At 39.8% G+C, this 27,217-nt stretch overlaps 1 protein-coding gene across 4 annotated transcripts in view; it reads left to right on the top strand.

Annotated features, from left to right (window-relative positions):
* dtwd2 (DTW domain containing 2) overlaps positions 1-27,217 on the top strand; it is a 160,229-nt gene that overhangs the window by 41,237 nt on the left and 91,775 nt on the right. For all 4 annotated transcript variants that reach the window (XM_059969626.1, XM_059969628.1, XM_059969629.1 and 1 more), the window contains exons 2-3: positions 7,332-7,422; positions 11,080-11,174. In XM_059969626.1, coding sequence (XP_059825609.1) covers positions 7,332-7,422; positions 11,080-11,174 — 186 coding nt within the window. The remainder of the gene's footprint in view (positions 1-7,331; positions 7,423-11,079; positions 11,175-27,217) is intronic.

The following is a 27,217-nucleotide window of genomic DNA, read 5'->3' as shown; positions in this document are numbered from 1 at the left end:
AATAAAAATGGAAATAGTGTTGTTTAATGTTGCGTCAAGCAGTTGCAGTTCAAATTTAATGTAGTAAACTGAATAGTGAATCACTCTGAGCTCTACTTCAACAATGTGACTTAACCTGAATCTCTGGTTCACAAAAGCAGAACATATAAATCAGTTTGGTAGTTCCCCCCCCCCCCCCCCATTTTCTGCTATAACCATCAGCACTGCAGTTCTTGCTAAAATTGTGTGAAGGTATTGTACTGTGTAATCATATCTGAGTCGAAAATTGGAGATATTCCAAATGTATATCATGCAGCACTGTCAGAATTGGCTAAAGTTAGATTCAAGTGGATTTATCTGCGGCTCTGATACAACAGAATCAATTCTACTGAAATATTTCCAGCATCTGTTGCCTGATAGAAACATCTGTCTGGAGCCTGCAGCTGACATGTTAATTAGTTACAATTCTAATTTTGCAAATAGAATGAGTCATAATCATAAACAACTGCTAACAAGCCCTACCTCGTTGTAGGTTTAACCTTTGCCAATCGCTACCAGTACTGTACCGCAACAGGTTCTACTTCAACCATTATTTCATGCTGTTGTTCGGAATGAGTTGCTTTCAAATTTGGAAGTGCTTATTTCTTGTTAAAAATAGGGAAGAGAAGCAATCCTAACATTTATTTGTAAGATAATTGAAGAAACATCACTGTGCATTGGCTATTTCTGCATGGGCTGAGGAGTAACTTGGGTGGGTTTAAACTAAAGCTGGTCAAGTGTCCTTTCCCTACAACTCTGACGCACTTCAGATGTAGTACACGTGCGGTATTACAATAACTTCTCTTTGTGTCATCAAATGGAATTGAAAAGAGAAGTGGACTTACTTCATTATCCTCTCACCACAGTCCTTTAGTATTGGAAGTATCTGAGTGCCATTGTGAGTGCTGCATCTTGGCTTCTATGAATAGATGTGCATAGGTGACACAGAAACCTACGGAGTTTTGTGCTCAAGTGAATCAACATGCCAGGCGTGGCTCTTCCATCAATAGCACCTAGAGCCATCCTCTAACAGTGGCATTTGTTGTGCTTGTTATCACTGATCTTACAGTACTTACTCTTGGTTCTTATTCTGTTTTCGACTGCACCTCTTTTGCTGCCAATTGATAAGTGCTCTGCTTTCTCTTTGGTCAAGTGCAGGAGATGACAATAAAATTCTGATTGGTCAAACAAAGAGCAAATATTCATTTTGGGGAGGCCACTGACGGTACCTTCTCATCTGGTGGATTCGTGGCTTAGATTGTAGTAGTACTTTGTTGCAGTATATGGTTGAGCACAGGCAGAAGTTGGAAGCCAAGATAGAGGTGAGCGACTCTTATACCCTAGTGTTCATCCACCGGAGCGTTATTACCTCTGCAACATGCCAGTCAAGGTGGATTGCAAATCATTGATCCCGCTCAGAACAATGACCAAATTTTGCTTGAAAATACTTAAAAAAGGCATTTCAGGAGTAAAGACATCTATGTATCTGTCACTGAAAAAAACTTAACTATACTCATGAGAGCTGAGAGAGAGGGATATAAAGGAAGTCTTCTGGAGTTGGATGTGTAAAAGGATGTAACTTAAACTAGATCATATGACAGAATTAAGTCATTCAACCATTCGAGTTTGAGTGTCTGTTTCAGAAGTCTCGTGTTAAACACATAAATAAATATCAGAGCTGATTAAATATAATTAGAGATACAGTACTGGACAGGATGCTAGGAAATTATGTTGACATCAAAGTTCTAGTCTTTCCAGTGTATGTTAAGATCCTGCCAATGTATAAACACCAATTGTATCAACACCCGTGTGGGCTGATGAGACAAATGGCCTCCTTCCATCTTATAATTTTTTTGCTATGCAATGTCTATAGTTCTAGGTGCTGTTTAAGAAGTTAAGAAGGGATTTTTTAAAACAAACTTAAAGCCTCAAGTTATTTATTTTAACTAAGTTTAGAAAATATTGAATTTCCATGCTTTCAAATATTAATATAAATAATGAAACTTACTGTCATAATGTTATAAACAATAATAGTAGTTGGCAGGCATTTTGATCTTGTCTCTATACACACTTTGACTTGTTTTAATTAATTTTGCCAAATCCTCATTATAAACTGGCCTTGGCTGTTTACGCTGAAGCTAACTTGTTAATATTGTTAATTTGGAGCAACTTTTCATTGTGTTAGTTCCCTCTTTTGTTTCATATTTACAGTTAAAATAAATAAAATGATTTATTTAGTTGGAGGGAACTTTGGTTTGTCCAAGATTAGCTTTATTTGTCACATAAGCATTGAAATGCACTGTGAAATGCGTGGTTTGTGCCAAATCGAATCGACGAGGGTTGTGCTGGACAGCCTGCAAGTGGCACCATGCTTCCGGTGCCAGCTTAGCATGCCCTCAGCTCACTATTCTTAACGGAATGTCTTTGTTACGTGGAATGAAACCAGAGAACCTGGAGGAAACCCACACTGTCACGGGAAGAATGTACAAAGTCCTGACAGGCAGCCGAGAAAATTGAACCCAATTGGTTCTGAAATAGTGTTACAATAGCCAGTACACCACCATCCACCCTTATGAGAATGAACTTATGGTAAAATGATCAATAATAATACATTAAATGAAACATCTTCTCATTTCTACTCTGCTCACCCATGTAAATAGATGATATGTGTTAGTTGGAGCGCACAGCATAGGATTTGTACTTAGCCATTATTCTTGAGGAATAAAATTATTCCACCTTATAAATTGCTCTAGTGTGTAGGAGGAGGTAATCAAAGATTTGAAAGGACAGGAATTAACTGACTGATGCAAATTTTTTCTTCACTGGCTGAATAATTTGAAATGTCACGCGAATCAGAGTGAAAGAAGATTTTTATTTAGAATAGAAAATTTTGAGGGAAAGCCTAGATGCTCTTCTACTATATGAGTGATTGTCTGTTAAGAAAACCACCTGTTAGCTGACGGTCACAACCATTCACCTGCATTGATAAAAGACACAACAAAGAAACATTGCTGGCATTTGCATGTCAATTACCTGAGAGGAAGTAGGAGTTAGAAAAATAAAGCAAATTTTTAAAAAATTATGATTGGCTTGCACCTTCATATAATTGTTTACTCACAACACCTCTGTCTTATAGGCTGGTGTTCTTGGAAAACCGTGATATGGGCATTGTTTGGCAAAGTCACCCCCCCGCCCCAAAATTCCATGAGTGAACTATCCTACTCAGTTGACCGGTTGCACTGAGAAATCTCTGGAGGCAGTGTACCGACATAATAGCAAGGAGATTCTATTTTCCATTGGTATGGCTAGGGGCAGGCTTTATCTGGGGGCAGGCAGTTAGAAGGATCGGCAAAGGGTAAGTTACTTCGCCAATCTGTCCACCCTCTAATGAAAACCAATGGTAAATTACTCCATTTACTGCTTGTCAGTAAGACCAAAGAACTGATTTCAGAAAGGGTAAGATGAGGGAACACACACTAGTCCTTCCGGGGGGAATCAGAAATGGAGAATGAATGATTTCAAGTTCCTGGGTGTCAATAGCTCTAACCTCGACCCAACATATTTTTGCAGCTATAAAGAAGGCACGACAGCAGCTGTATTTCATGAGGGGTTTGAGGAGATTTGATACGTCTCAAAAAACACTCAGACTTCTACATTCTAACTGGCTGCACCCACCGTCTGGTATGGAGGGGGGGGGGGCACTGCACAGGATTGAAGTAAGCTGTGCAGAATTGTAAACTTAGTCGACTCCATCATGAGCACTAGCCTCCATCGTACACAGAACGTCTTCAAGGAGCGATCCCCCAGAAAGGCAGTGTCACTAACTGTACCACTATTGATAGAATTTTGTCATTAATTTCCTTGGCTTTTCAAATAGCAAGATGCTTAATTGTCAATCTTAGATTAGTAACAACACTTGCCTTGCTGCCAAGCACTTCTACTCAGTTAATGATTGATTGATGCAGTGCAGAATAGGCCCTTTTGGCTCTTCGAGCCATGCTGCCAACAGCCCCCAATTTAACCCAAGCCTAATCGCGGAGCAATCTACAAAGAACAATTAACCTACTAACTAGTACATCTTTGTACTGTGGGAGAAAGTTGAAACCCACACATTCCATGGGGAGGACAAACAAACTCCTTACAGAGGATGCCAGAATTGAACTCCAAACTCCGATGCCTTGAGCTGTAATAGTGTCACAATGACCGTGGCACAGGATTGTTGTTGAAACTGTAGGGGTGGGCTGAACCTTCGGATAAGATACTAAAACCAAAATCCGGCTCATGTGACATTGAAAACAACACAAAGCTATTGAAGAAGAGGAAGTCCAAGACTCTTAGTCAACATTCTGCCTCAATCAGTGCCACCAAGATGATTGAAGCACATTGGGCATCAGATGCTGAGGTAGCAGGGCCACTATCTCACAGCTCCAGTGATGACAATTTGATCCAGATCTCAGATTCAGTATGTTTGGACTTTGGACCTTTCACCTGCACCACGCAGCTCTCCCCAGTTCCCTCCCCATTCCAAAGAAAGTATGAGTTGGTAGATTAATTGGCTGTTATAAATTGCCCCTAGTATAGGTGAGTAGTAGAATCAGGGGGTCCTTAATGTTAATATGGAAGAACTGGCTACAGGGAAAATGAGATTGCTCTGTGGCCCAGCATAGACTCTGATGACTGTGTCAATATGTCCTGTTCTGTTGTAAAAAAAATATGTAACATGAAACATCTTTCCTATAATGGGGTGAGTAGAACTGTATGCAATACTCCAGATGCAAGACCAGAAGAAGCTGCAGAGTATTGTGAATGTAGCCCAGCACATCACACAAACCAATCTTCCATCCTCGGACTCACTTTACACCACATGCTGTCAGAGCAGTGCTGCCAGGATAATCAAGGACAAGACCCACCCAGTCAACACACTTTTTGTCCCACTTCCCTCCGGGAGAAGGTTCAGGAGCATGAAAATTCGTATGGCCAGATTTGGAAACAGCTTCTTTCCAACTGTGATAAGACTGCTGAACAGATCCTGACCCAGATCTGGGCCGTACCTTCCAAATATCCAGACCTGACTTGCACTACCTTACTTTCCCTTTTCTATTTTCTAATTATGATTTATAATTTAAATTTTTATTATATTTACTTTGATTTGTACTTCAGGGAGCGCAAAGCACAGAAACAAATGTCACTGTGATGATTGTATGCTCTAGTATCAATTGTTTGGTGACAATAAAGTATAAGAATGCAGCCTAAGAAAACTGTGCTGCTTCAAAGAGCGCTATATGAGGTCATTCATACCCTCAGCCATTAAGCTCTATAATAAGTCAACCTATAGCCAGGAAAGTGATGACCTCCTCCTGTTAGACTGTTTGAGGTAACTTAATTTTTATTCTTTCTTTTCTAATATTTGTATACCTGTGCACTTGTAATGCTACAGTGACACTGTAATTTCCTTTGGGATCAATAAAGTATCCATCTATCTTACTCGATAGTTTGTAATGCGCCATTGTTACATACCCGTGTGTATCTTGTGCCTGTCACATGACTATGATGTAATTGAGGCTATGCTGGGCATGATGTAATGGTCTTATGATGGTGGAGTGACATCATTTTCTCACCAGTGAGAGGTCATGTGATAGTTTTTTTCAACAGGGTATAAATGGAGAACCCCTCCCTGGGACGCAGGGCAGTTTGTGGTTGAATTCACCAGTGACTCTGTTCTGCTGCATGTTTGATGTTATGACGCAGTTTAGTTTTAAAGTGGAGTTTTATTTTCTGCCTTAAGTCTCAAAGGTATTGCCAGTAGTTCTGCTACAATACTGCCAGTTCATTCCAGTCGGAGAGTGAAGATTTATTGAAGTTCGGGAAGCTGAAGGATCGAGGAAAGTTGATGTCGACGGTGAAACAGGTTCGACCTTGTTTGATACTCATTCGAAAGGAATTAGTCATCTGTACCCACGTTAGTCCCTGCTGTAAGAGCAGAAAGGACTGGGGCAGTGAGTTTCATCAAGGAAATGTCAGTGCCTTTAAACCATTTTATTTTCTTCATCATAAATCCTTTGAGCAAGGCATACTTCGGCTGGGATCAGCAATAACGTCACAAAAGAGAATTTATTACCTCAAGGAAAGTCTCTCCTAAGTGACTGTGTAAAACATTTGGACTTTCGCATTACTACTTTTAAGAACTGTTTTCGCATTATCGCTTTAAGAACTTCGAGCTGCCGTACAGCAGCTGACTTCCGGTTAAGTTAGTCATTTGTTTACTTTTGGGGTTTTTTTTAGCAGTGTTTAATAAATGTTTTATTTGTTATAAAAAACCTGTCTCAATTATATATTCCTTGTTGCTGGATCATAACAGCCATGTCGTATGACGTACGTGAACATGTTCTTGCCATGGCCATGATTGTCCTTGGCAAAAATTTCTACAGAAGTGGATTGCCATCACTACCTTCTGGGCAGTGTCTTTACAAGATGGGTGACCCCAGCCATTTTCAATACTCTTCAGAGATTTTCTGGCATCCGTGGTTGCCTAACCAGGACTTGTGATGTGCACCAGCTGCTCGGATGACCATTCAACACCTGCTCCCATGGCTTCACGTAACCCTGATCAGGGGGCCAACCAGATGCTACACCTTGCCCAAGGGTGACCTGCTGGCTAGCGAAAGGAAGGAGCACCTTATACACCTCCTTTGGTGGAGACGTATCTCCATCCTGCTGCCTGACTAGAGGTTAACAAAGCTACAACATAATTCCATGACTTTTGAACTCAATGCCTTGACTAATAAAGGCTCGCTCCCACCCTCCTGCCTTCTTAACCAGCCTATCATTCTGTGTAGTAACTTACAGGGAGCAATGAACTTGGACCCCAAATTCTCTCTGCTCATCAACACCATTGAGGGTCCTGCCCTAACAATGTGCAGTCTCTTTACATCTTTAAATTATCTGTTTATTTTCCACTGATACTGTCTAAGCTTCAGAGCGTTTCCAGCATTTTCTGTTCTTGACTCACATTGTTTGATTTTTTTTGGCATATTCCCTGTATGCAATATTAATTATGCTTCAAATACAGTATATTATCATTTTCTTTAAAGTGCCCGGAGGCACCTTCAGTATGTGAAAGTTACAATATATTTTATTGAAATAATATATAAAATGCTAAGCCGTAGCTCAACAAAGTATGTAATATAGAATGATGAGTGCTTTTAAAATATTATGCATAGGCTTTAGTGCTTCTATAGCTTGGTGTTAAGAGTTACTTCTTGATTGAGTTTGACTTTATACACTTTGACTAAAATATGTCTTTCTCATTGCAGCCGTCCTCAGAAGGTTTGTCTTTGCCCATTCCTGCCAGTTCATCCACTGAATGTTTCCACATGCCTGTACATAGTTCAGCATCCAGCAGAGGTGAGTAAAGTTGTGGGAAGAGAAATAAGTCAGCAGACATAGGGCTGTGAGAAAGGGCAAGAGGAAACCATGATTAGTTCAGCTTCTCCAGGATAGGGTGTAGGGTGTGCGCATTTTAATAACTGGTTTCGTTATCCATTATCACAATATATTCTCTGTTGCAATGACCTACAGTATTATTAACCCCTTCCAGAGAATTGACATTATTTACTTTGTTAGCTAATTTGAGGCAAACTTGGAGAGAAAATATTCAACAGAAGAGTTTAACAAGTTTTTGAAGGTGAAGCAGAATTTAAATGAAAACAATATATTTTGGACAATTTTAAAGAAATTAGGGTAATTATTTGCTCAGCATTAACTGTAAGATTTGTCAATACAGTGGTATCTCCTTGATGAATTAAAGCAAAGTACTTGAGTACAGATATGTATCAGACTGAAATTATCCTGGGCTATGGCAAAAAATCTGGTAGTAATTCGTTTATGTTTGACATTGTCTAGAGATGTTATTGAAGAAAAAGTATTTGGTTTTCAAGGAATAGGCAGTACCTTTAAAGAAAAACGATCAAGCTTCATTCTCCTATTGCTTGTGTTAGTCAGTCAGATGACCTTGTAATTCAGTCACTGCTTCTCTTCAAAAGAACAGTATGTATTCCTGCTCCGTCCAAATGTTGCTGAAGGGACAGCCAGGTCGCCTACAGGTAAACTTCTGCCAGTACTGCTCATTACAGAAAGTGAGCAAAAGCATTTGAGGTGACCCAGTTTCTGACTTTTCTCCCTCTGCTCCTTTCTAAGGAATATACGATGAATATTAATGCACTTGCTGCAACCTTTTGACGCGATACATGACAGGACTAGCAAAGTTTTCAGATTATCTTCTCATTATCATGCAAGCAGCAATGGACCTCTGTGCAATGTCCTTCCCCACCCCCCCACCACACTCCTTGAACAACAGGGAATTTCATACAGTGAGTGAGTCTAGAACTATAAGGCACAGCCTCATAATAGAGGAATGCCTATTTAGAACAGAGCTGAGAAGGAATTTCTTTAGCCAGAGGGTGGTGAATCTGTGGAACTTCTTGCCGGGGTGGCTGTGGAGACCAAGTCATTTAATGTATTCAAAGCAGAGGAGGATGGGCTCTTGGTTAGTTAGGGTATCAAAGGCTACAGGAAGAATGCAGGAGAATAGGGCTGAGAGGGATAATAAATCAGCCAAGATGGAATGGCAGACTAGACTTGTTGAACCGAGCAGCCTAATTCTGCTCCTATGTCTTACAGTCTTATGGGAATCAGAACTAACTGCAGAAGCTTGAAATCTGGCAGTGATCATGCTGTTAAATATTAAAGGGAGGCACTCACATTCTCACTTTCTAGAAATAATCTTTCTTGGCAATCGTTTGACACGGATGTTACCTACCACTTAGTAACCTTGACTTTGATATTGTCCTAGTCTTGCAATACAGAATGTGGAAATTGTGAATGGAACCGTACACTGCCATTATTAGGAAGCATCATTATGCTCTGAGACGAGGCTGCATATTCAGCAATGCTTTCAGAAAAAAGTCCGTTCTCTTGGATGAACATTGAAGATTTCCAGCTGCTGTCTTGAACAGAAAGGATATATTCTAATGCCCTGGCATGTAATCATCCTTGAATCACTATAATTAAAATTGATTATTTGGCCATTTGTCATGTTGATTGTGGGAGTACGAATGTGTTGCCCAATTGGTTTTCTCCTTTGTTAAAATAACTGCACTACCCAAGTATTTCATTGGACATAAAGGTTATAAGAGGCTTTATATCAAAGTTAGTCTTTCTGATGGATGAAGCAGCTGAAAATTGGTGGGCTTAGAGCAGTCTTGTACCTAATGTAACCACAGCCTACCTCTTTAGTGCAATGTGTAATATGAGACTTTGGAAACATTTTGAACCAGTTCCCATTGACTCAGATTTTATTTTCTCTCCTTTATGCTAAGGACTGCTAAATGTTGGAATATAATAAAACTGCAGGTGTTCAGCTCTGAAACAGAAACAGAAATGATGGAAGAAGTCATCCCAACAAGCTGCATATGTGGAAAGAGAAAACAAATCTGTTTTACTTAGGACATGCCAAGAATGTACACTTTACATTTATACTGCCTGGTTTGTTCAGCAAGTCCCACTTTAATCAACATCCCCCAGACTTAGCAACAGCAGCAACACATTACACAAGCAGAGGAGCACAATTTTCCATTAATTTCACTGGATTTCTTTTGTTATGCACATTACCCTCCCTCACCTTCACTGAAACTTGGACCAATTTGTTTTCTTTCTTCCTCTCTGTTTTCTGATGAAAGGTCTATGACCTGAAACATTAACTGTTTTCTCTTCCCACAGATGCTGCTAATTGGCTGAGCTCTTCCAGCATTTCTCTTTTAGTTTCAGCCAAATGCTGATGTCAGATTACTCACAACTCACCTTCTGATTTCAGGTGTTTTATCACAACTTGCAAGGTGGCAGAAAGTACTTCAGCCTTACGTTTTGCACTGACATTATACTCCACTATCATTGCAGATGGGACTGTTCATGGAATAATCTCGCCTCAATAGCTCTTTAATAGTTTGTTACCATTCAGGAACAGGTATTTCAGGTCTACAAATGTAATCTGTTGGTTGTGGGTCTGCTCAGTGTGCATATGATCCTGTATTATAACCTCAACACGTTAGCATCCCACTTTCAGGTGCATTTGTTGCTTCTCTTTTTGAGTCAGTGTTAGTCCTCTGACTTGACGGCAACAATAGTGGAAAACAAATAAGAAAAGTGGAAATATATGGATACCGCTCTGCTATTCGCAATCTATATCAACAGTTGGGATAAGAGAGCCAATATTATATTTCCAAGTTTGCTGACTGTGCCAATTAAACTGGGATTGTGAGTACGGAGGGAGATATAAAGAAGCTTTAAGAGAATGTGATCAAATTGAGTGAGAGATGAGAACACAACAAATGGAATAGAATGTGGAAGAACTGTTAGCTCACTCATTTTTGTACACGTAGCAGAAAGCCAGAGAATTTGTAACTTGGTTAGAGATGGGTGCTGTTGATGTTGAATGGGACAAAAATGTGTTTGTACGGAAGTCCACCATGCAGTTGCAACAATTAATTAGAAGGCCAAATAGTATCTTAGCCTTTATGGTGATGGGATTTGATTTCTTTATGAATATGCCATATTCTGAAGTTACATGTTATGGTAGGATATGGTCCTGTTGCTACTAGTAACCAGTAGTGCATGCAGATCAATTGAGTTGGACTTTGACTTTAAATTTATTCAGATGGGGTAGGTAGCAACACAGTGGAATGTTGCCTCAGTTTAAAGATTGATGTTCTAGATCAGGGTTTCCAGTCTGGGATCCATGGACCCCAGACATGGTAAGTTTCTGTGGCATAAAAAAGGTTGGGAACCTTGTTCTAGATAAAGGCCAAATGCTGATCTTGTATACCATTTCTCTTGTGAACAGTTGAATCTGCAACAAATTGGTTGAGAAGGTTGTCATCCTCATCTTCAGAGAAAACACTTGATGTTCAACAGCCCAGATAGATTTGGTATAGATTTTAATTCAAGAAAGAAGCTGGCAAATTACAAGGCCCAAATTCCTAATACAGTTCTATTTTCTTAATTCAGGAGAGTCGAGTGCTGCGGACTGTACCTCTGTTGGCTGCCTGTCTTCCAGCTGACAAATGTAAAGTCTTTATTGGACGGCGTTTTAATGAGGACAGGTAAAGATTGATACTACTTATATGCTGTGTATTCCTATATTGTACCATTTGATGTACTTCGAAGCACTATATTGGCAGAAAAGTTCTCGATCTAATTTAAAGCTCGGTAAATTCATGAGTTTTCTATCTTTTTTTTGTATTTTGAGAATACAGTAAAGTTTAATAAAAAGGATAAGGAGTACAAGTAATATGACTATCAAGAAACTGAACAATGTGTACAACTTAAAGACATGAATATCATTGGTGGCCTTCCAGAATATTGGGAAATATATTTAGTTTTATTGAGTACTCACCCAAAATAGCTGTTGAAATAGTACTGATGTGGTGTACTTCTTTTGTCATACTAAATACTCACACAATGCTGGCAGCTATAACCTTTTATATGTACGGACTAAAAATCCTCAATGATTGTAACTGTATTGATGCTATATCATCTAGTAGTTCATAAACCTATACATGTTACAAATATCAGCAAAGGGAATCATAAGGATGAAACAAGATTCTAGTGTTGGAGGTTTTTCTAATTCACTTTTGCTACAACTTGAATCAGCAAGAAGATTTGATAGCCTGTATCTCCTGCAGATCTCTGGTATAGCTGAATGCTTTTTTAATCAACTTCCAGTGAGATAAGAATGATTTTCTGTTTGTTTTATTTGTTCCAATTGGGCATTTTATCGTTGTACTGAAAAGAGCTCAAGTCTCCACTTGGGCATTTCTGGAAAAGGAAATTATGTTGAAGAAGAAATATGTTTACAGATAACATACTTCTTTGTAAATAGCCAGGCCCATTTGAATTCATTTTGTTATTTTCTTGAGAATGACTCCAAATAAAACTTCTTTGTGATTATTCATTCTAATTTTAATATTTCTCATGATATTACTAATTGCTTATTGATATTGCTTGACTAATCTGTTGGAGTTTTTTGAGGGTGTAACAAGGATGTTAAACGAGGGTAAGCCAGTAGATGTTGTGTACCTAGATTTTCAGAAGGCATTCGATAAGGTGCCACATAGGAGATTGGTGAGTAAAATCAGAGCTCATGGCATTGGGGGCAGGGTTTCAACATGGATAGAAAACTGGTTGGCAGATAGAAAGCAAAGGGTAGCAGTGAATGGGTGTTTCTCAGACTGGCTGGAGGTGACTAGTGGGGTACCACAGGGCTCTGTATTGGGACCACAGCTCTTTACGATTTATGTCAATGATTTAGATGAGGGCATTGAAAACTATATCAGCAAGTTTGCTGACGATACTAAACTGGGTGGCAGTGTGACATGCGAAGAGGACGTTAGGAGAATACAGGGAGACTTGGATAGGCTGAGTGAGTGGGCAGATACTTGGCAGATGTCATTCAATGTGAATAAATGTGAAGTTATCCACTTTGGAAGCTGGAACAAGAGGGCAGAGTATTGTCTGAACGGTGAAGAGTTAGGTAAGGGAGAAATGCAAAGAGACCTAGGAGTCCTAGTTCACCAGTCAATGAAGGTGAATGAGCAAGTGCAACAGGCAGTGAAGAGGGCAAATGGAATGTTGGCCTTTGTTACAAGGGGAATTGAATACAAGAGCAAGGATGTTCTTTTGCATTTGTACAGGGCCCTGGTGAGACCACACCTGGAATATTGTGTACAGTTTTGGTCTCCAAGTTTAAGGAAGGACATTCTGGCAATTGAGGAAGTGCAGCGTAGATTCACTAGGTTGATTCCTGGGATGGCAGGGCTGTCTTACGCAGAGAGATTGGAGAGATTGGGCTTGTACACGCTGGAATTGAGGAGATTGAGAGGGGATCTGATTGAAACGTTTAAGATAATTAAAGGATTTGATAGGATTGAGGCAGGAAATATGTTCCAGATGTTGGGAGAGTCCAGTACCAGAGGGCATGGATTGAGAATAAGAGGTCAGTTATTTAAAACAGAGTTGAGGAAGAGCTTCTTCTCCCAGAGAGTTGTGGAGGTGTGGAATGCACTGCCTCGGAAGACGGTGGAGGCCAATTCTCTGGATGCTTTCAAGAAGGAGCTGGATAGATATCTGATGGATAGGGGAATCAAGGGATATGGGGACAAGGCAGGGACTGGGTATTGATAGTGAATAATCAGCCATGATCTCAGAATGGCGGTGCAGACTCGAGGGGCCGAATGGTCTACTTCTGCACCTATTGTCTATTGTCGATTGTCTATTACCCAAGGAAGTTACTGGTGAAGTAATTAACAATTATACACTAGCAATAAAACCCTTTAGAAAGGGCAATGTGAGATCTTTTTTGAGAGGTAATGTATCAAATTTTTTTGCTTTCAAAATAAATTTGTTAATTGCCCCGTATTAAAGACTTACTGTATGCATTAGTATGCATATTAGTTTCATGTTCTCAGTATAAGCGAATTAAAGCATAGTTACTCAAAATAATTTCAACCTCTTTCTTAAATTTATTTTAGCCAACGTGTCCCTGAAGTAAAAAAAAATGAAGACATGGTAATGGTTTTTCTCTGATTGTATACTTAAAGAAGATTTCCAAAATTCTACTCTGTGTCCAAATTCTTGTAAAATGGAATTGGGTAAAATTACAGTCTGAGAAAGACAAGCTTAAGTTTCGCAGTGTGATATATAAATAAGTCTTTACATGAGCATATTCTACCAACTTTGGAATTCTCATTATAAATAATAAGGCACATCTGTTGTAATCAGTCTCTCACAGCTAATCTCCTTTGAAGTAAAAAAAAAGAAATATAATCTTAACAAGCTTCTAATTTTAACATCCATGTCATTTTCAAATCATTTGAAAATGCAGACAGCTCCTTAACAGTGTCCTGAGGAGAAAAACACTTCCAGTTTCACTCAACATAACTGATTCTTTTTTTTTGGAAATTACCCATATTTTATATGACAATGAGCAGACATGAACACACTTGAATTCGTGTTAATTTGGAAAATACACTTAACTTGCTTGTGTTCACTGATCTTCAATTTACAACAACACTGCCTCTCCCCAATACCACCATTCCTGTTTAGTTTTTGCACGCTTTAGCAGACTATGAGTTAATGGGGGTGAAATGGTTTAAATGTGGAAATAGCCACACTTATGCATTGCAGCATTAAATGCTCGTGGTTATACTCCTGACCAATAATCCAAAGACTATTGAGATGGAAATTTGATCATAGCAACAGGGGCAATTTAAATTTGATTAACTAAATAAGTATGGAATATAAATCTAGAATTATTAACAGTGACTTTAAGACTACTAGACTGTTAGATAACATGCCTGATTCATTTATATACCCTGTGGATGTAACCTGTCATTATTGTCTTGGAGTTTATTTGTGATTTCACATCCAGAGCTATATCATTGATTTTTAGCTACTCTCGGAAATGTCTTATTAGACTTCTACAAGAAATAGGCAGGTTGGAGAGAGGAGGTTTGTATCAAATGGAGTTAGTTGAAGCCTACTATATTCTAAGAGGTCTTGACATCTGCTTTTTTTTCACCTTTATCCCTCCCTTGGGCTTGGTGTACTTCACCAGTCTGGAGTTGTGAAAGCTATGCTGGGAATGGAGTTAGCTATGTCCTTGAAGAGATTAAGATCTACTCTTTTAATCCACTGCAAGGAGCCTGTCTGAGACAACACCTTGGGCCATGTTAGAAGAAGTAGTATGGTCAAAGGACAGGTGACTGCTTTCAAGTCATCAAGAGATCTTACTGTAAGCAGAAGAACAGGACCACAATGGAACTTAATCTAGACAAATGTGAAGTAATGTGCTTTGGGAAGACCAGTTTTGGTAGGGCATCTTGAATAAATATAAGGGTCCTAAGGAGCATTGATGCACAGAGACACCTTGCAGTAAGTCCAAGGCTCTCTGAAAATAAAGAGAAATGGATAAGGTAGTGAAGAAGGCATTAGGTATGCTTGCCTTCTGAGGCAGAGGCATTGAGGAAAGAGTTGGCTATGTTGCAGTTGTACAAAACATTGGTTAGACCACACCTTGGAGAGCTGTGTACATTTCTGGTCACCACATTGCAAGAAGTGTGTGACAGCAATGATGCAGAAGAGGTTCTCCAAAATTTTGCCTAGAATGGAGGGCTGCACTTATAAGGTGAAATTGGATAGGGTGAGAGCCAAGGGGTGACCGGATGGAAGCTTACAGAATTATAAAGAGGGGGCCTTGAACTGAAGGACACCCACATTTAAGAGGCAATGGTTTAAAAGAAATCTAAGGGGGTAAGCTTTTCACACAGACTGGTAGTTATTTGGAAAGTGCATGTGGTAGAAGCAGAACAATTCGATGACTAAGTGACAGTTGGAAATGTACACGGATAGGAAAGATATGGGCCTCATTCAGGAAAATGGGATAAATGTAGATAGTCGTCATGGTCAGCATGGGCGAGATGGGCTGAAAAGGCTCGATTGCTGTACGCATTTCTGATACCATTTTATTGAAGAGGTTAGGCACCATTATTGTCAAAGCGTGGAAGAGTATTATAGTCTGCATTAAAACAGAAATAGGTCAGGCAGCATCTCTGGAAAAATAAACAGTTAACATTGTAGATCATAATGCTCTTAAATCTGTTGCACTTTCCACAGATTCTGCTGACTTGCTGAATGTTTCCAGTATTTTCTGAACAGAAGAGATTCTGCGGATGCTGGAAATCTTGAGCAACACACACAAAACGCTGGAGGAACTTCGCAAGTCAGGCAGCATCTATGGAAGTTAATAAACAGTCAACATTTTGGCTAAGAACCATTATCAGCACTGGAAAGAAAGCAGACAGAAGCCAGAATAGGAAGATGGAGGGAGGGGAAGGAGTACAAGTTGGCAGTGATAGAAGAGGGCAGGTAAGGGGTATGTGGATACATACACCCTGCTTCACTAGTCCAACGTACAGAATAATTAGGCCATGAAAGCAGCAAATTGAAGTCCTTCCAAATTATTTATATTTATATGTAATTATAAAATTTATTGACTTTAGATTATTGTATTGAATGACCATAGTAATTATTTTGGTAGATTCTTAGAAAGTTGAGTTTAGTTTTCTTCAAAGTGTTAAGTGGAGTTATCATCACAATTGCATGTTCCTGTACTTGCTGTTCAATGCTTAGTGTATAATCGGTTGTATGCCAGTATTCTTATTGTACAGCCAATTAGTGGTACATACTATTAATGACCAGATGGATGAAAAAGTCATCTAGTACATATTAATAGAGAAAAGAAACTGACTTTTCACAAAGAAGCTGTTGTTTTATTAGAAAATTTAATATTTTTTTGCTATGACATGAAGTAAAATCTTGCAGAGTTTCTTTAACCTACAAGTAAAGAGCCATGTTAAAATGATGTAACATATGGCTCTTTCAACTGCCATTCCTTCATCCTTCATTGTCCTCTTTGTCTTAGGAGGGGGTAGTTTGGAGATAAGTACTATAGACCATAATTATAAGGAACTTCTATTTCAAGGCTAATTAAACAGTCACCAAGAGACTAATGAGTGATTTCACCCACCCTCTACAAGCACAAGAGGTCTTCCATGTCGTAGAACTTGTCCCACTTTTAAAGACCTGCTGTTAAGCTACTGTACTGTGCATTTTTGTCAACCTGTCATACGGGCAGATGACTCTGCCGGAAGTGAAATTTCCAGAACATAATCCAACTGTTATTACATCTCTGTGATAGTCCTCAATCAGTCCATGCATATCTTAGTTCATCTAAACAGAATTTATTGATTGTTTAAAAGATCTCAGAAGTTACATGCAACATTAAAGCTGTTTAATGTTGAATATAGCTTTTCACTGGGAATATTGGATCACAATATTGCTATTCATATTGTCAGAATGTAAGGAAATGCATCAAGATAAAGGTTCCCTTCGTCTTTTTAGTATGTTGTAAAAAAATGTTTTTGCAAGATGATTTCTTTGTCTTCAGATGACTTTAAAAGATTGTATGAGCAGTGAAAGAAATGAGAAATTACGTAATGTTTGGATTTTGGCAAACAATGACTTTCAACTGACCAGAACAGAACAATATGATAATTGTTTTCTTCGGGTGCTCTGTTTTCTCCCTCAGTCCAAAGATGCACCAGTTAATTGGTCATTGTAAGTTGCCCCATGGCTAGGCTAACGTCAAATCAGGTTGCTGGATAGTGCAGCTCAAAGAGCTGGGACAATCTGTTTTGCGCTGTATCTCAATGAATGATTAAATAAATGGGGAAATGAATTTCATTAAAATTTATGACTGAAATTCATTATCTTTAAAACAAACTATGTATTTTTGAATTATAGAAAATCCAGCAGTCAATTTGCACACAGCAATGTGACAATGATTGGAAATTTGAATGAAGTTGGTCAAAGCAAAAAGCTGATGAAAATTTCTTAGAGTAGTAATATAGGATCTGACCGGGTTACTGGAATCTTGGTTTAAATGATATTTCTACTTATGGATCATATTATGCTTTGCAACAACAGAAAGAAAACATGAGAGCTGGGATAAATGTGTCTATTTTTACTGTAATGAGGCGTGCACTTATGGTGGCGTAATGACATATGCTATTCATGTACTTTTACATATAGCCTGTAATAAATTATGTAAACAACAAAGAATACTTAATCAAACTCTATATTTACAATATTTGCCAAATATTACCGAAGTGCAAAATACACAATATTCCTCCCTGTTTAGCTATATACTCCAACTCAATATAAAATGCATCTCAACTTATACACAGAGTATGCTATATAATACAACTACTATACAGACATTCAAAGTATTGTAAATTTTAAATTGTCCCATTGAGGCCTAAAGATTTAATCACTGTGAAGGATTTCTGACTCTCGTGGGATACTTCTTTCCTGAGGTGGTGGTGAGGAGGGGGGAATGGAGATGGTCACTCTGCTCGACAGGCGAGACCTCTGGCTGTGAAACAATCTCAGGGTCGGGACCTCTACCTAGCTAGTTGTGGGATTTGACTCTGGGAATGCAGGAGCTTTTTCTGATGGCTCTGGACACCTCTCTTCTCTAACAATTGACTCTGCTGTCCTCGAGTGATCAATGTGCCAGCTCCATGTGGTGTCACTATGCATGAGAGTGGTCTGGATCTGTCTTTAATCTTTCCAAGTGCCCACTTTTGATCACCTCTGCAGACCCAATCCAAGACTGCTTGTCGAACCACCTTGTTTGGGGAGCCCTTAGTTTGTCTCAGCTGTTTGTCTTGCACACTCCTGAGACTATGTTTTGACAGATCAAAATGGGAGCAGAAGGGGCAACCCAGGAACAGCATACCTGGTGAATTGTTGGTTGGGTTGTGAAGTGTGCTGCGTTGCAACGTGCAAGGAGGAAATTGGCAAGTGACTGATTCGGTGTTAGTCTAGTATGTTCTGTTAACATTGCTCACAGTGCTTTCTTTAGAATTTGGGAAACCTTTCTACCAAACCATTTATAGCTGTGTGTTACAGTGCAGCTATAAAATGTCTTATTCTGTTCATTTTCAGGAATGGCAAACTGTTACACAACAAACTGTGGTCCATTGTCACTGACTAAGTGTTCTGGGACACCAGTGCTTGAGAATAGGTTTCTCAAAACAGCAGCAGTGTGCGAGGCTGTAGTGGAGTCTATTGGGAACACCTCTTTGTATCTGCATCCACTACTGCCAAGTAAATTGTAATCATGGAAGTATCCAGCAGAATCCACGTGAATCCTTTGCCAGGGCAACGCAGGCCATTCCCAGGGATGGAGAGGCGCTACTCTTGGGATCTTCTGTACATGTTGGCATCCCGAATAGTACATAGCAAGTTGCTTGATCTACTGATCTATCCCAGCAACCAGACATTGCTTCGAGCCAACACTGTCATTTGATCATGCCTGGGTGACTGGCTTGTCGCTGCTCCAGTACTTTAGCTCTCAGCTTGGATGGTACAACTCTCAATTCCCACATAAGGCAATCCCCATCAAGGGTAAGTTTATCTCAGCTCTGGTAAAAATGGGGGAACTTTAATTTCTACTACCCATTACAGCCATTTTAGATTGCCATGGAGACCTGAGACACTGTGGGGTCTTTTCTGGTTTCCTTTTGGATCATCTCTGCTGTTATAGGGAGACTTGATTTGCATTAGGGAGAAATCTTCAAGAAGAGTGTCCTCTTTTGTAAGTTTTTCAAGTATTTCCTTTTCCAAGGGTAAGATGGACAATCCATCAGCATTTCCAAAGTTCAAAGTATTTTATTATCAGATTACATATATGTCACCACATACAAATCTGAGATTCATTTCTCTGCAGGCAAACTTAGAAAATCTAAAACAGTAAATATAACAAGATCAATGGAAGATCAACTAGAGTGCAAAAGACAACAAACTGCAAATGCAAATATAAATAAATAGCAGTAAGTAATGAGAACATGAAATAACAAAAGTCCTTAATGTGAGATTATTGGTTGTGGGAACATTTCAATGGGTGGGCAAGCAAGTATAGTTATACCCTTTTGTTCAAGAGCCTGATGGTTAGACTAGAAGACAGAGGAACAGAATTAGGCCATTCAGCCCTTCGAGTCTGCTCCACTATTCCATCATGGCTGATCCTGGATCCCACTCAACCCCGTACACCTGCCATCTCACCATATCCTTTGATGCCCTGACTGATCAGAAAATTATCAATTTCCACCTTAAGTATACCCCCAGACTTGGCCTCCACCACAGTCTGTAGCATTCCACAGATTCACAACTCTCTGGACAAATAAATTCTGTCTTACCTCCATTCTAAAAGGTCACCCTTCACTTTTGAGGCTGTGCCCTCTAGTTCTGGATAGCCCACCATAGGAAACATCCTCTCCACATCCACCCTGTCTAGTCCTTTCAACATTCAGTAGGTTTCAATGAGATCCCTCCAGGGTAATAACTGTTCTTGAACCTGGTGGTGCGAGTCCTGTGACTAGTAACTCCATGATTACAATAACTTCCATGATAAGTAGTCCTCTTGAATTCAATTTTGTAATTGTGTCCTCCAAGAAACAGAGCCCATCTCTGCATTCGTGCAGCTGCTGTTATTGGAACATGCTTCTATGGATTGAAAATGGGCATCAGTCATTGATGATCAGTAATAAGGGTAAACCTTCTCCCACATAGGTACCGGTTGAAACATTTTATGCCCCAAACCAGACTCAAGTCTCTGTCAATCTATGCGCAATTTTTCTCTGCAGTGGTAAGGGAACATAATGCAAAGGCTATGGGCATTCACTTACATCATTCATAACATGTGATATGGCTGCACCTATGATGCCATAAGGTGAAGTGTCACAGACAAACTGGACGATGTGGATCATAATATGCGAGTACAGTGCCCGAAGTCACCATTTATTTTGCCTTTTGGAAAGCCACGGCACACTGCTTTGTCATTTGCCATTTCTTCCCAATCTGGCCTAATAAGTACAAGGGGTGGAGTGCAGTAGCCAGGTTTGGGAGGAAGCTGTTACGGTAATTGACAAATCCTAAAAAGGACTGCAATTGTGACATACCCCTTTGTCTAGGGATATCCACCACTGCTTGTATTTTCTCAGCACACGTGTGTGACAACAGTAAGTGATGCTTGGCTAAGGAATTCACACTTGTCGTGACGTGCTCTGAGCACATAATCACCTAATATTTTTTAACATTGTGGTGAGATTTAGGAGATGTTACTTGTCATCCTCCTCAGTAACAATGATGTCAAACTAAGTGCCTGGGCAGCATTGTAACACCTGACCCATAGTTTTCTGCCAGAGTGCAGGTGCAGATGCTACTCCAAAATTAATAAGCCTATTACAGTGATAAAGCCCTTTGTGAGTGTTTATGGTGAGAAACACTTGGTAATCTCTTTCTGTAGGTGGGCCTCAGCCAAGTCCACTTTGCTTTCCTCCAGAAAGGTTTGCAAAGATATCCTCTATCCTGGGCAGAGGATATTGATAAACTTTCAGTACTGGATTGAAGGTAACCATAAAATTATCAAAGATTTTGACTGACCCATCCTTCTTGGCTACTGCGACCACTGGCATTACCGATGGGCTACACTTAACCTTGCAAAGAATTCCTTCAGCCTCCATGCGATCTAGCTCATTGGCTACTTTATTATGGATGGTACAAGGAACTGGGCATGCTTTGTAAAACTTGGGTGTGGCATTTTCACTTAACATTATTTTGTCCCTTCAATTTCTCCTAATAAAAATAATACTGGACTATGTGGAAGTTGTACTCCAGTAATTTGTTCCAATAAAAGTCTTAGATTTATCCAAAATGGTTGAATTTTAAAACAAGACCAAGTAGAATGTAAAAAAGTACCAATTTCTTGATTACATCGAAAACATTGGTCAGACATATTTAAATTTACTCTATTTATTTTCTGTGGTGTTATATATAATTGATGTAAAAAATTATATTGTATTAATCTAAGTCAAACATTTATTGTATTTCTCATACTTTCAGAACATAATCTTGACCAATTTTTTCCATCAATTTTAACATTCAAATCAGATTCCCATTTTTATCTTGATTTATGAATTCCTAATTTAATTGTTTTTGAATCAAATTATACATACAAGATATAATTTTTTTAATTTTTCCTTTCTGAATTAATATTTCTATTTCACTAGGTTTTGGCATCAACATTGTTTGACCCAGCTTTTCTCGTAAATAAGCTTTTAATTGAAAATAACAAAAAAGAGTATTATTTGATATTTTATATTTATTTTTTAATTGATCTAACGACATCAATATACCTCCTTCAAAACAATCACCTATATATTTAATCCCTTTTTGGAGCCAATTATGTAAAAGTTTATTATCCATTGTAAAAGGAATAAGCCTATTTTGAATTAAAGTTCTTTTTGCTAGTAAAGATTTCTTTATCTCATCGTCCATATTTACCTTATTCCATAAATCAATCAAGTGTCTTAATATAGGAGATTATTTTTATTAGGAGGCATTGAAGGGACAATACCGAAACTTAAATTGAATAGGTATCAGAAAAAATTTATAAAAATTGCATTGGCAGTAACCAAAAAAGTTATTGCAGTTACTTGGAAATCTGATTTATATTTAACTATGGATCATTGGAATAATGAAATACATAGTTGTATTCCACTTGAAAAAATTACATACAATCTAAGAAATGAATATGATATATTTTTGAAAATTTGGTTCCCATACTTACAAAACATAGGATTAAATACATAGGTCCTTTGAAGATAAAATTATAAAGTAATTGGGGAAAGAAAAAATAAATATTAAAATTATTTTGAACTCCATGGAGCATGTGGGGATCCTCCGATATCCAGGCAATCTTTCTTTTCTTTCTTTTCTTTCCTTTAGATAAGGGTTAAGGGGAGGGGGAAGGGTTAATATTATTTTTCTCACTATTTTATCATCACATTTTTTCTTGTAATTTTCTAAAATTTAATAAATAAATATTTTTTTTTAAAAAATGCTATTTTACCCTTGAAAGCGTATGCTTGAGTTTTCCAGAGCCATCCTTGTACACTGCTGTGGCATCATATAGTACCTTTCTGAATTTGCTTTCAGTGACTCCATCGCAGGGGGTACAGCATGCAAATAGTGGTAGGATCTCCAATCAAGTTGTATTTGTCTCAACCAAAGACAGTCCACAGTGCTGGCCCTCCTGTTTTTACTACATACAAGCCAAAGTGGCTTTTCCGTTCTTGTATTTCTCTGTTACAAATGTCATTCTCACTGGAGTTATCTTTCCTTAAGTATAAGTTCTTAGTTGAATATCTACAGACTTCAGTGTCTTTGAAATGCAGTTCAAAGTTATTTTGTGGAACGACTGAAACAACTGAGCAAGTATCTAATTCAATTTTAATTAATTTGCTGTTAATTTCTGGCATAAGCCATATTACTTGTCTATTGTTAGTTTTCACACCTGTAAACCTCAATATTATCAGCTTTTTCATCAACAGCATGGAAATTAGTGCTCTTTTTGAAACTACAATTGACCTTTTTATATTTTTCTCTACCCTGTAGTCCATTTACTTTTGTCTGCTTGGCATGCTGTTTGTATGTGTCCTACTTCATTGCGTTTTCTGCAAGTTTCACCTTTAACCTGTGTTGGTATGGTATAAGACCAAAGACATGGGAGCAGTGTTAGGCTATTCAGCCTATCGAGTCTGCTCTGCCATTCCATCATGGCTGATCGCAGATCCCAGACAACCCCATACACCTGCCTTCTTGCCATATCCTTTGATGCCTTGACTGATCAGAAAACAATCAACTTCTGCCTTAAGTTATTTCTTTAGCGGTTTGATCGGGGCACGACTGCACACGCAAGTGGATGTCAGCCAGTGAGAACATTGAGAAGAGTTTAAATGGAAACAGCTTTATTGAGCAGGCGATGAAGTAGTGGGAGACAGAATATGAAAGCTTTGGCTCAAAGGGGCTTCAACGATAAGGGGTCAAGTCCAGGTAGGTTATCTGTAAAATACAGACAGGAAGTATGTGTGTGAGGCCGGTATTCTGTGCTCGGTGTCAGATGTGGGAAGTCCAGGAGACTCCCAGCCTCCCAGACGGCCACATCTGCGCCAGGTGTGTCAAGCTGCAGCTCCTTAGGGACTGTGATAGAGAACTGGAGATGCAGCTCAATGACCTTTGTCTGGTCAGGGAAAGTGAGGAGGTGATAGAGAGGAGCTATAGGCGGATAGTCACACCAGGGCTTGGGGAGACAGATAAGTCGGTAATAGTCAGGAGAGGGAAGGGCAGGAGTCAGAGGCTGTACCCTTGACAATAAGTACTCCAGTTTGAGTACTGTTGTTGGGGGGATGGCCTACCTGGGGGAAGCAACAGAGTCTGGCCCCGTGGCTCAGAAGGGTAGGGAAAGGAAAAGGATGGCAGCAGTGATAGGGGACTCTGTTGTTACGGGGTCAGACAAACGAATGTGTGAACGCAGGAAACAAGCACAGATGGTAGCTTGCCTCCCAGGTGCCAGGGTCCAGGATGTTTTTGACAGCGTCCACGATATCCTGCAGTGGGAGGGAGAACAGCCGGAGGTCGTGGTACATATTGGTACTGACGACATAGGCAGGAAAAGGGATGAGGTCCTGAAAGCAGTCTACAGGGAGTTAGGAAGGAAGTTGAGAAGCAGGACCACAAAGGTAGTCATCTTGGGATTACTGCCTATGCCACGCAACAGTGAGTATAGGAATAGGGTGAGGTGGAGGATAAATGCGAGGCTGAGGGATTGGAGCAGGGGGCAGGTTTTCAGATTTCTGGATCAATGGGATTTCTTTTGGGGCAGGAGTGACCTGTACAAAAAGAACGGGTTGCACTTGAATCCCAGGGAGACCAATATCCTGGAAGGGAGGTTTGCTAAGGCTATTGGGGAGAGTTTAAACTAGGATTGCTGAGGGGTGGGAACCAAACTGAAGAGACGGAGGAAGAGGCGGTTAGCTCACAAATAGAGAAAGCTTGGAGACAATGTGAGAGGGAGGATAGGCAGGTGATAGAGAAGGGATGCACTCAGACCGATGGTTTGAGATGTGTCTACTTTAATGCAAGGAGTATTGTGAACAAAGCAGATGAGAGAGCATGGATCAGTACTTGGAGCTGTGATGCTGTGGCCAATACAGAGATTGGATTGCTGAGGGGCAGGAATGGTTACTTTGAGTGTCAGGCTTTAGATGTTTCAGAAAGGGCAGGGAGGGAGGCAAAAGAAGTGGGGGCATAGCACTGTTGATCAGAGTTAGTGTCACGGCTGCAGAAAAGGAGGAAGTCATGGAGGGATTGTCGACTGAGTCTCTGTGGGTGGAAGTTAGGAATAGGAAGGGTTCAATAACTCTACTGGGTGTTTTTCATAGACCACCCAATAGTAACAGGAACATCGAGGAGCAGAGAGGGAGACAGATTTTGGAAAGGAGTAATAATAATAGGGTTGTTGTGGTCGGAGATTTTAATTTCCCAAATATTGATTGGCATCTCCCTAGAGTGAGGGGTTTAGATGAGGTGGAGTTTGTTAGGTGTGTTCAGGAAGGTTTCATGACACAATATGTAGATAAGCCTACAAGAGGAGAGGCTGCACTTGATCTGGTATTGGGAAATGAACCTGGTCAGGTGTCAGGTCTCTCAGTGGGAGAGCATTTTGGAGATAGTGATCACAATTCTATCTCCTTTACCATAGCATTGGAGAGGGATAGGAACAGACAAGTTAGGAAAGTGTTTAATTGGAGTAAGGGGAAATATGAAGCTGTCAGGCAGGAACTGGGAAGCATATGTTAGGAACAGGTGTTCTCAGGCAAATGTACAGAAGAAACGTGGCAAATGTTTAGGGGATATTTGCGTGGAGTTCTGCATAGGTACATTCCAATGAGACAGGGAAAGGATGGTAGGGTACAGGAACCATTGTGTACAAAGGCTATTGAATATCTAGTCAAAAGAGAAGAGCTGACAGAAGGTTCAAAAAACTAGGTAATGATAGAGATCTAGAAGATTATAAGGCTAGCAGGAAAGAGCTTAAGAAAGAAATTAGGAGAGCCAGAAGGAGCCATGAGAAGGGACGGGTGGACAGGATTAAGGAAAACCCCAAGGCATTCTGCAAGTTTGTGAAGAACAAGAGGATAAGACATGAGAGAATAGGACCAATCAAGTGTGACAGTGGAAAAGTGTGTATGGAACCGGAGGAGATAGCAGAGGTATTTAATGAGTACTTTGCTTCAGTATTCACTATGGAAAAGGATCTTGGTGATTGTAGGGATGACTTTTTTTTTAGATTATGAGGACACTCAGTCCTCGTTTATTGTCATTTAGTAATGGATGCATTAAGAAATGATACAATGTTCCTCCAGTATGATATCACAGAAACACAAGACAGACCAAGACTAACTGACAAAAATCATATAATTATAACATATAGTTACAATGGTGCAAAGCAATACTGTAATTTAATAAAGAGCAGACCATGGGCACGGTAAAAAAAAGTCTCAAATTTCCCGATAGCTCATCATCTCACGCAGACGGTTGAAAAAGTCTTCCTGCCATGAACCTCCAGCGCCGCAAACTTGCCGATGCAGTACCCTGGAAGTACCCGACCACGGCCAACTCTGAGTCCATCCGAAAACTTCGAGCCTCCGACACCGAGCACCATCTCTGCTGAACTCTTCGACCCCGGCCCCGGCTGCCAAGCAACAGGCAAAGTCGAGGATTCGGAGCCTTCCTTTCCGGAGATTTTTCGATTTCACAGTAGCAGCAGCAGCGAAAAAGGCATTTCAGAAGTTTCACCAGATGTTCCTCTGTGCCTCTCACATCCGTCTCCATCAAATCAGAATTGTACACGGCATCCTACTTGACAGGTAACAGATATTCATTCCGAAGTGGCCGCTGCGCACTGCGTCGTGCCGCCATCTTCTTCAATTCAGCTGACTGAAAAGCTTCAGCATGTAGATATTAAGAAAGAGGATGTGCTGGAGCTTTTGGAAAGCATCAAGTTGGGTAAGTCACCGGGACTGGATGAGATGTACCCCAGGCTACTGTGGGAGGCGAGGGAGGAGATTGCTGAGCATCTGGCAATGATCTTTGCATCATCATTGGGGACAGGAGAGGTTTCAGAGGTTTGGAAGGTTGTGGATGTTGTTCCATTATTCAAGAAAGGGAGTAGGGTTAGCCCAGGAAATTATAGACCAGTGAATCTTACTTCAGTGGTTGGTAAGTTGATGGAAAGATCCTGAGAGGCAGGATTTATGAACATTTGGAGATGCATAATATGATTAAGGATAGTCACCATGGCTTTGTGAAAGCAGGTCGTGCCTTACAAACCTGATTGAATTTTTTGAGGATGTGACTAAACATGGTGATGAAGGTAGAGCAGTAGATGTAGTGTATATGGATTTCAGCAAGGCTTTTGACAAGGTACACTGTGCAAGGCTTATTGAGAAGGTAATGAGGCGTGGGATCCAAGGGGTCATTGTTTTGTGGATCCAGAACTGGCTTGCCTACAGAAGGCAAAGAATGGTTGTAGATCGGTCATATTCTGCATGGAGGTCAGTGACCAGTGGTTTGCCTCAGGATTCTGTTTTGGGACCCCTACTCTTTGTAATTTTTATAG

This window comes from Hypanus sabinus, chromosome 5, assembly GCF_030144855.1.
Source record: "Hypanus sabinus isolate sHypSab1 chromosome 5, sHypSab1.hap1, whole genome shotgun sequence".
NCBI classification, from domain to species: domain Eukaryota; kingdom Metazoa; phylum Chordata; class Chondrichthyes; order Myliobatiformes; family Dasyatidae; genus Hypanus; species Hypanus sabinus.
The sequence above is the reverse complement of the archived record's forward strand: the minus strand, read 5'-3'. Positions and strand labels throughout refer to the sequence as shown.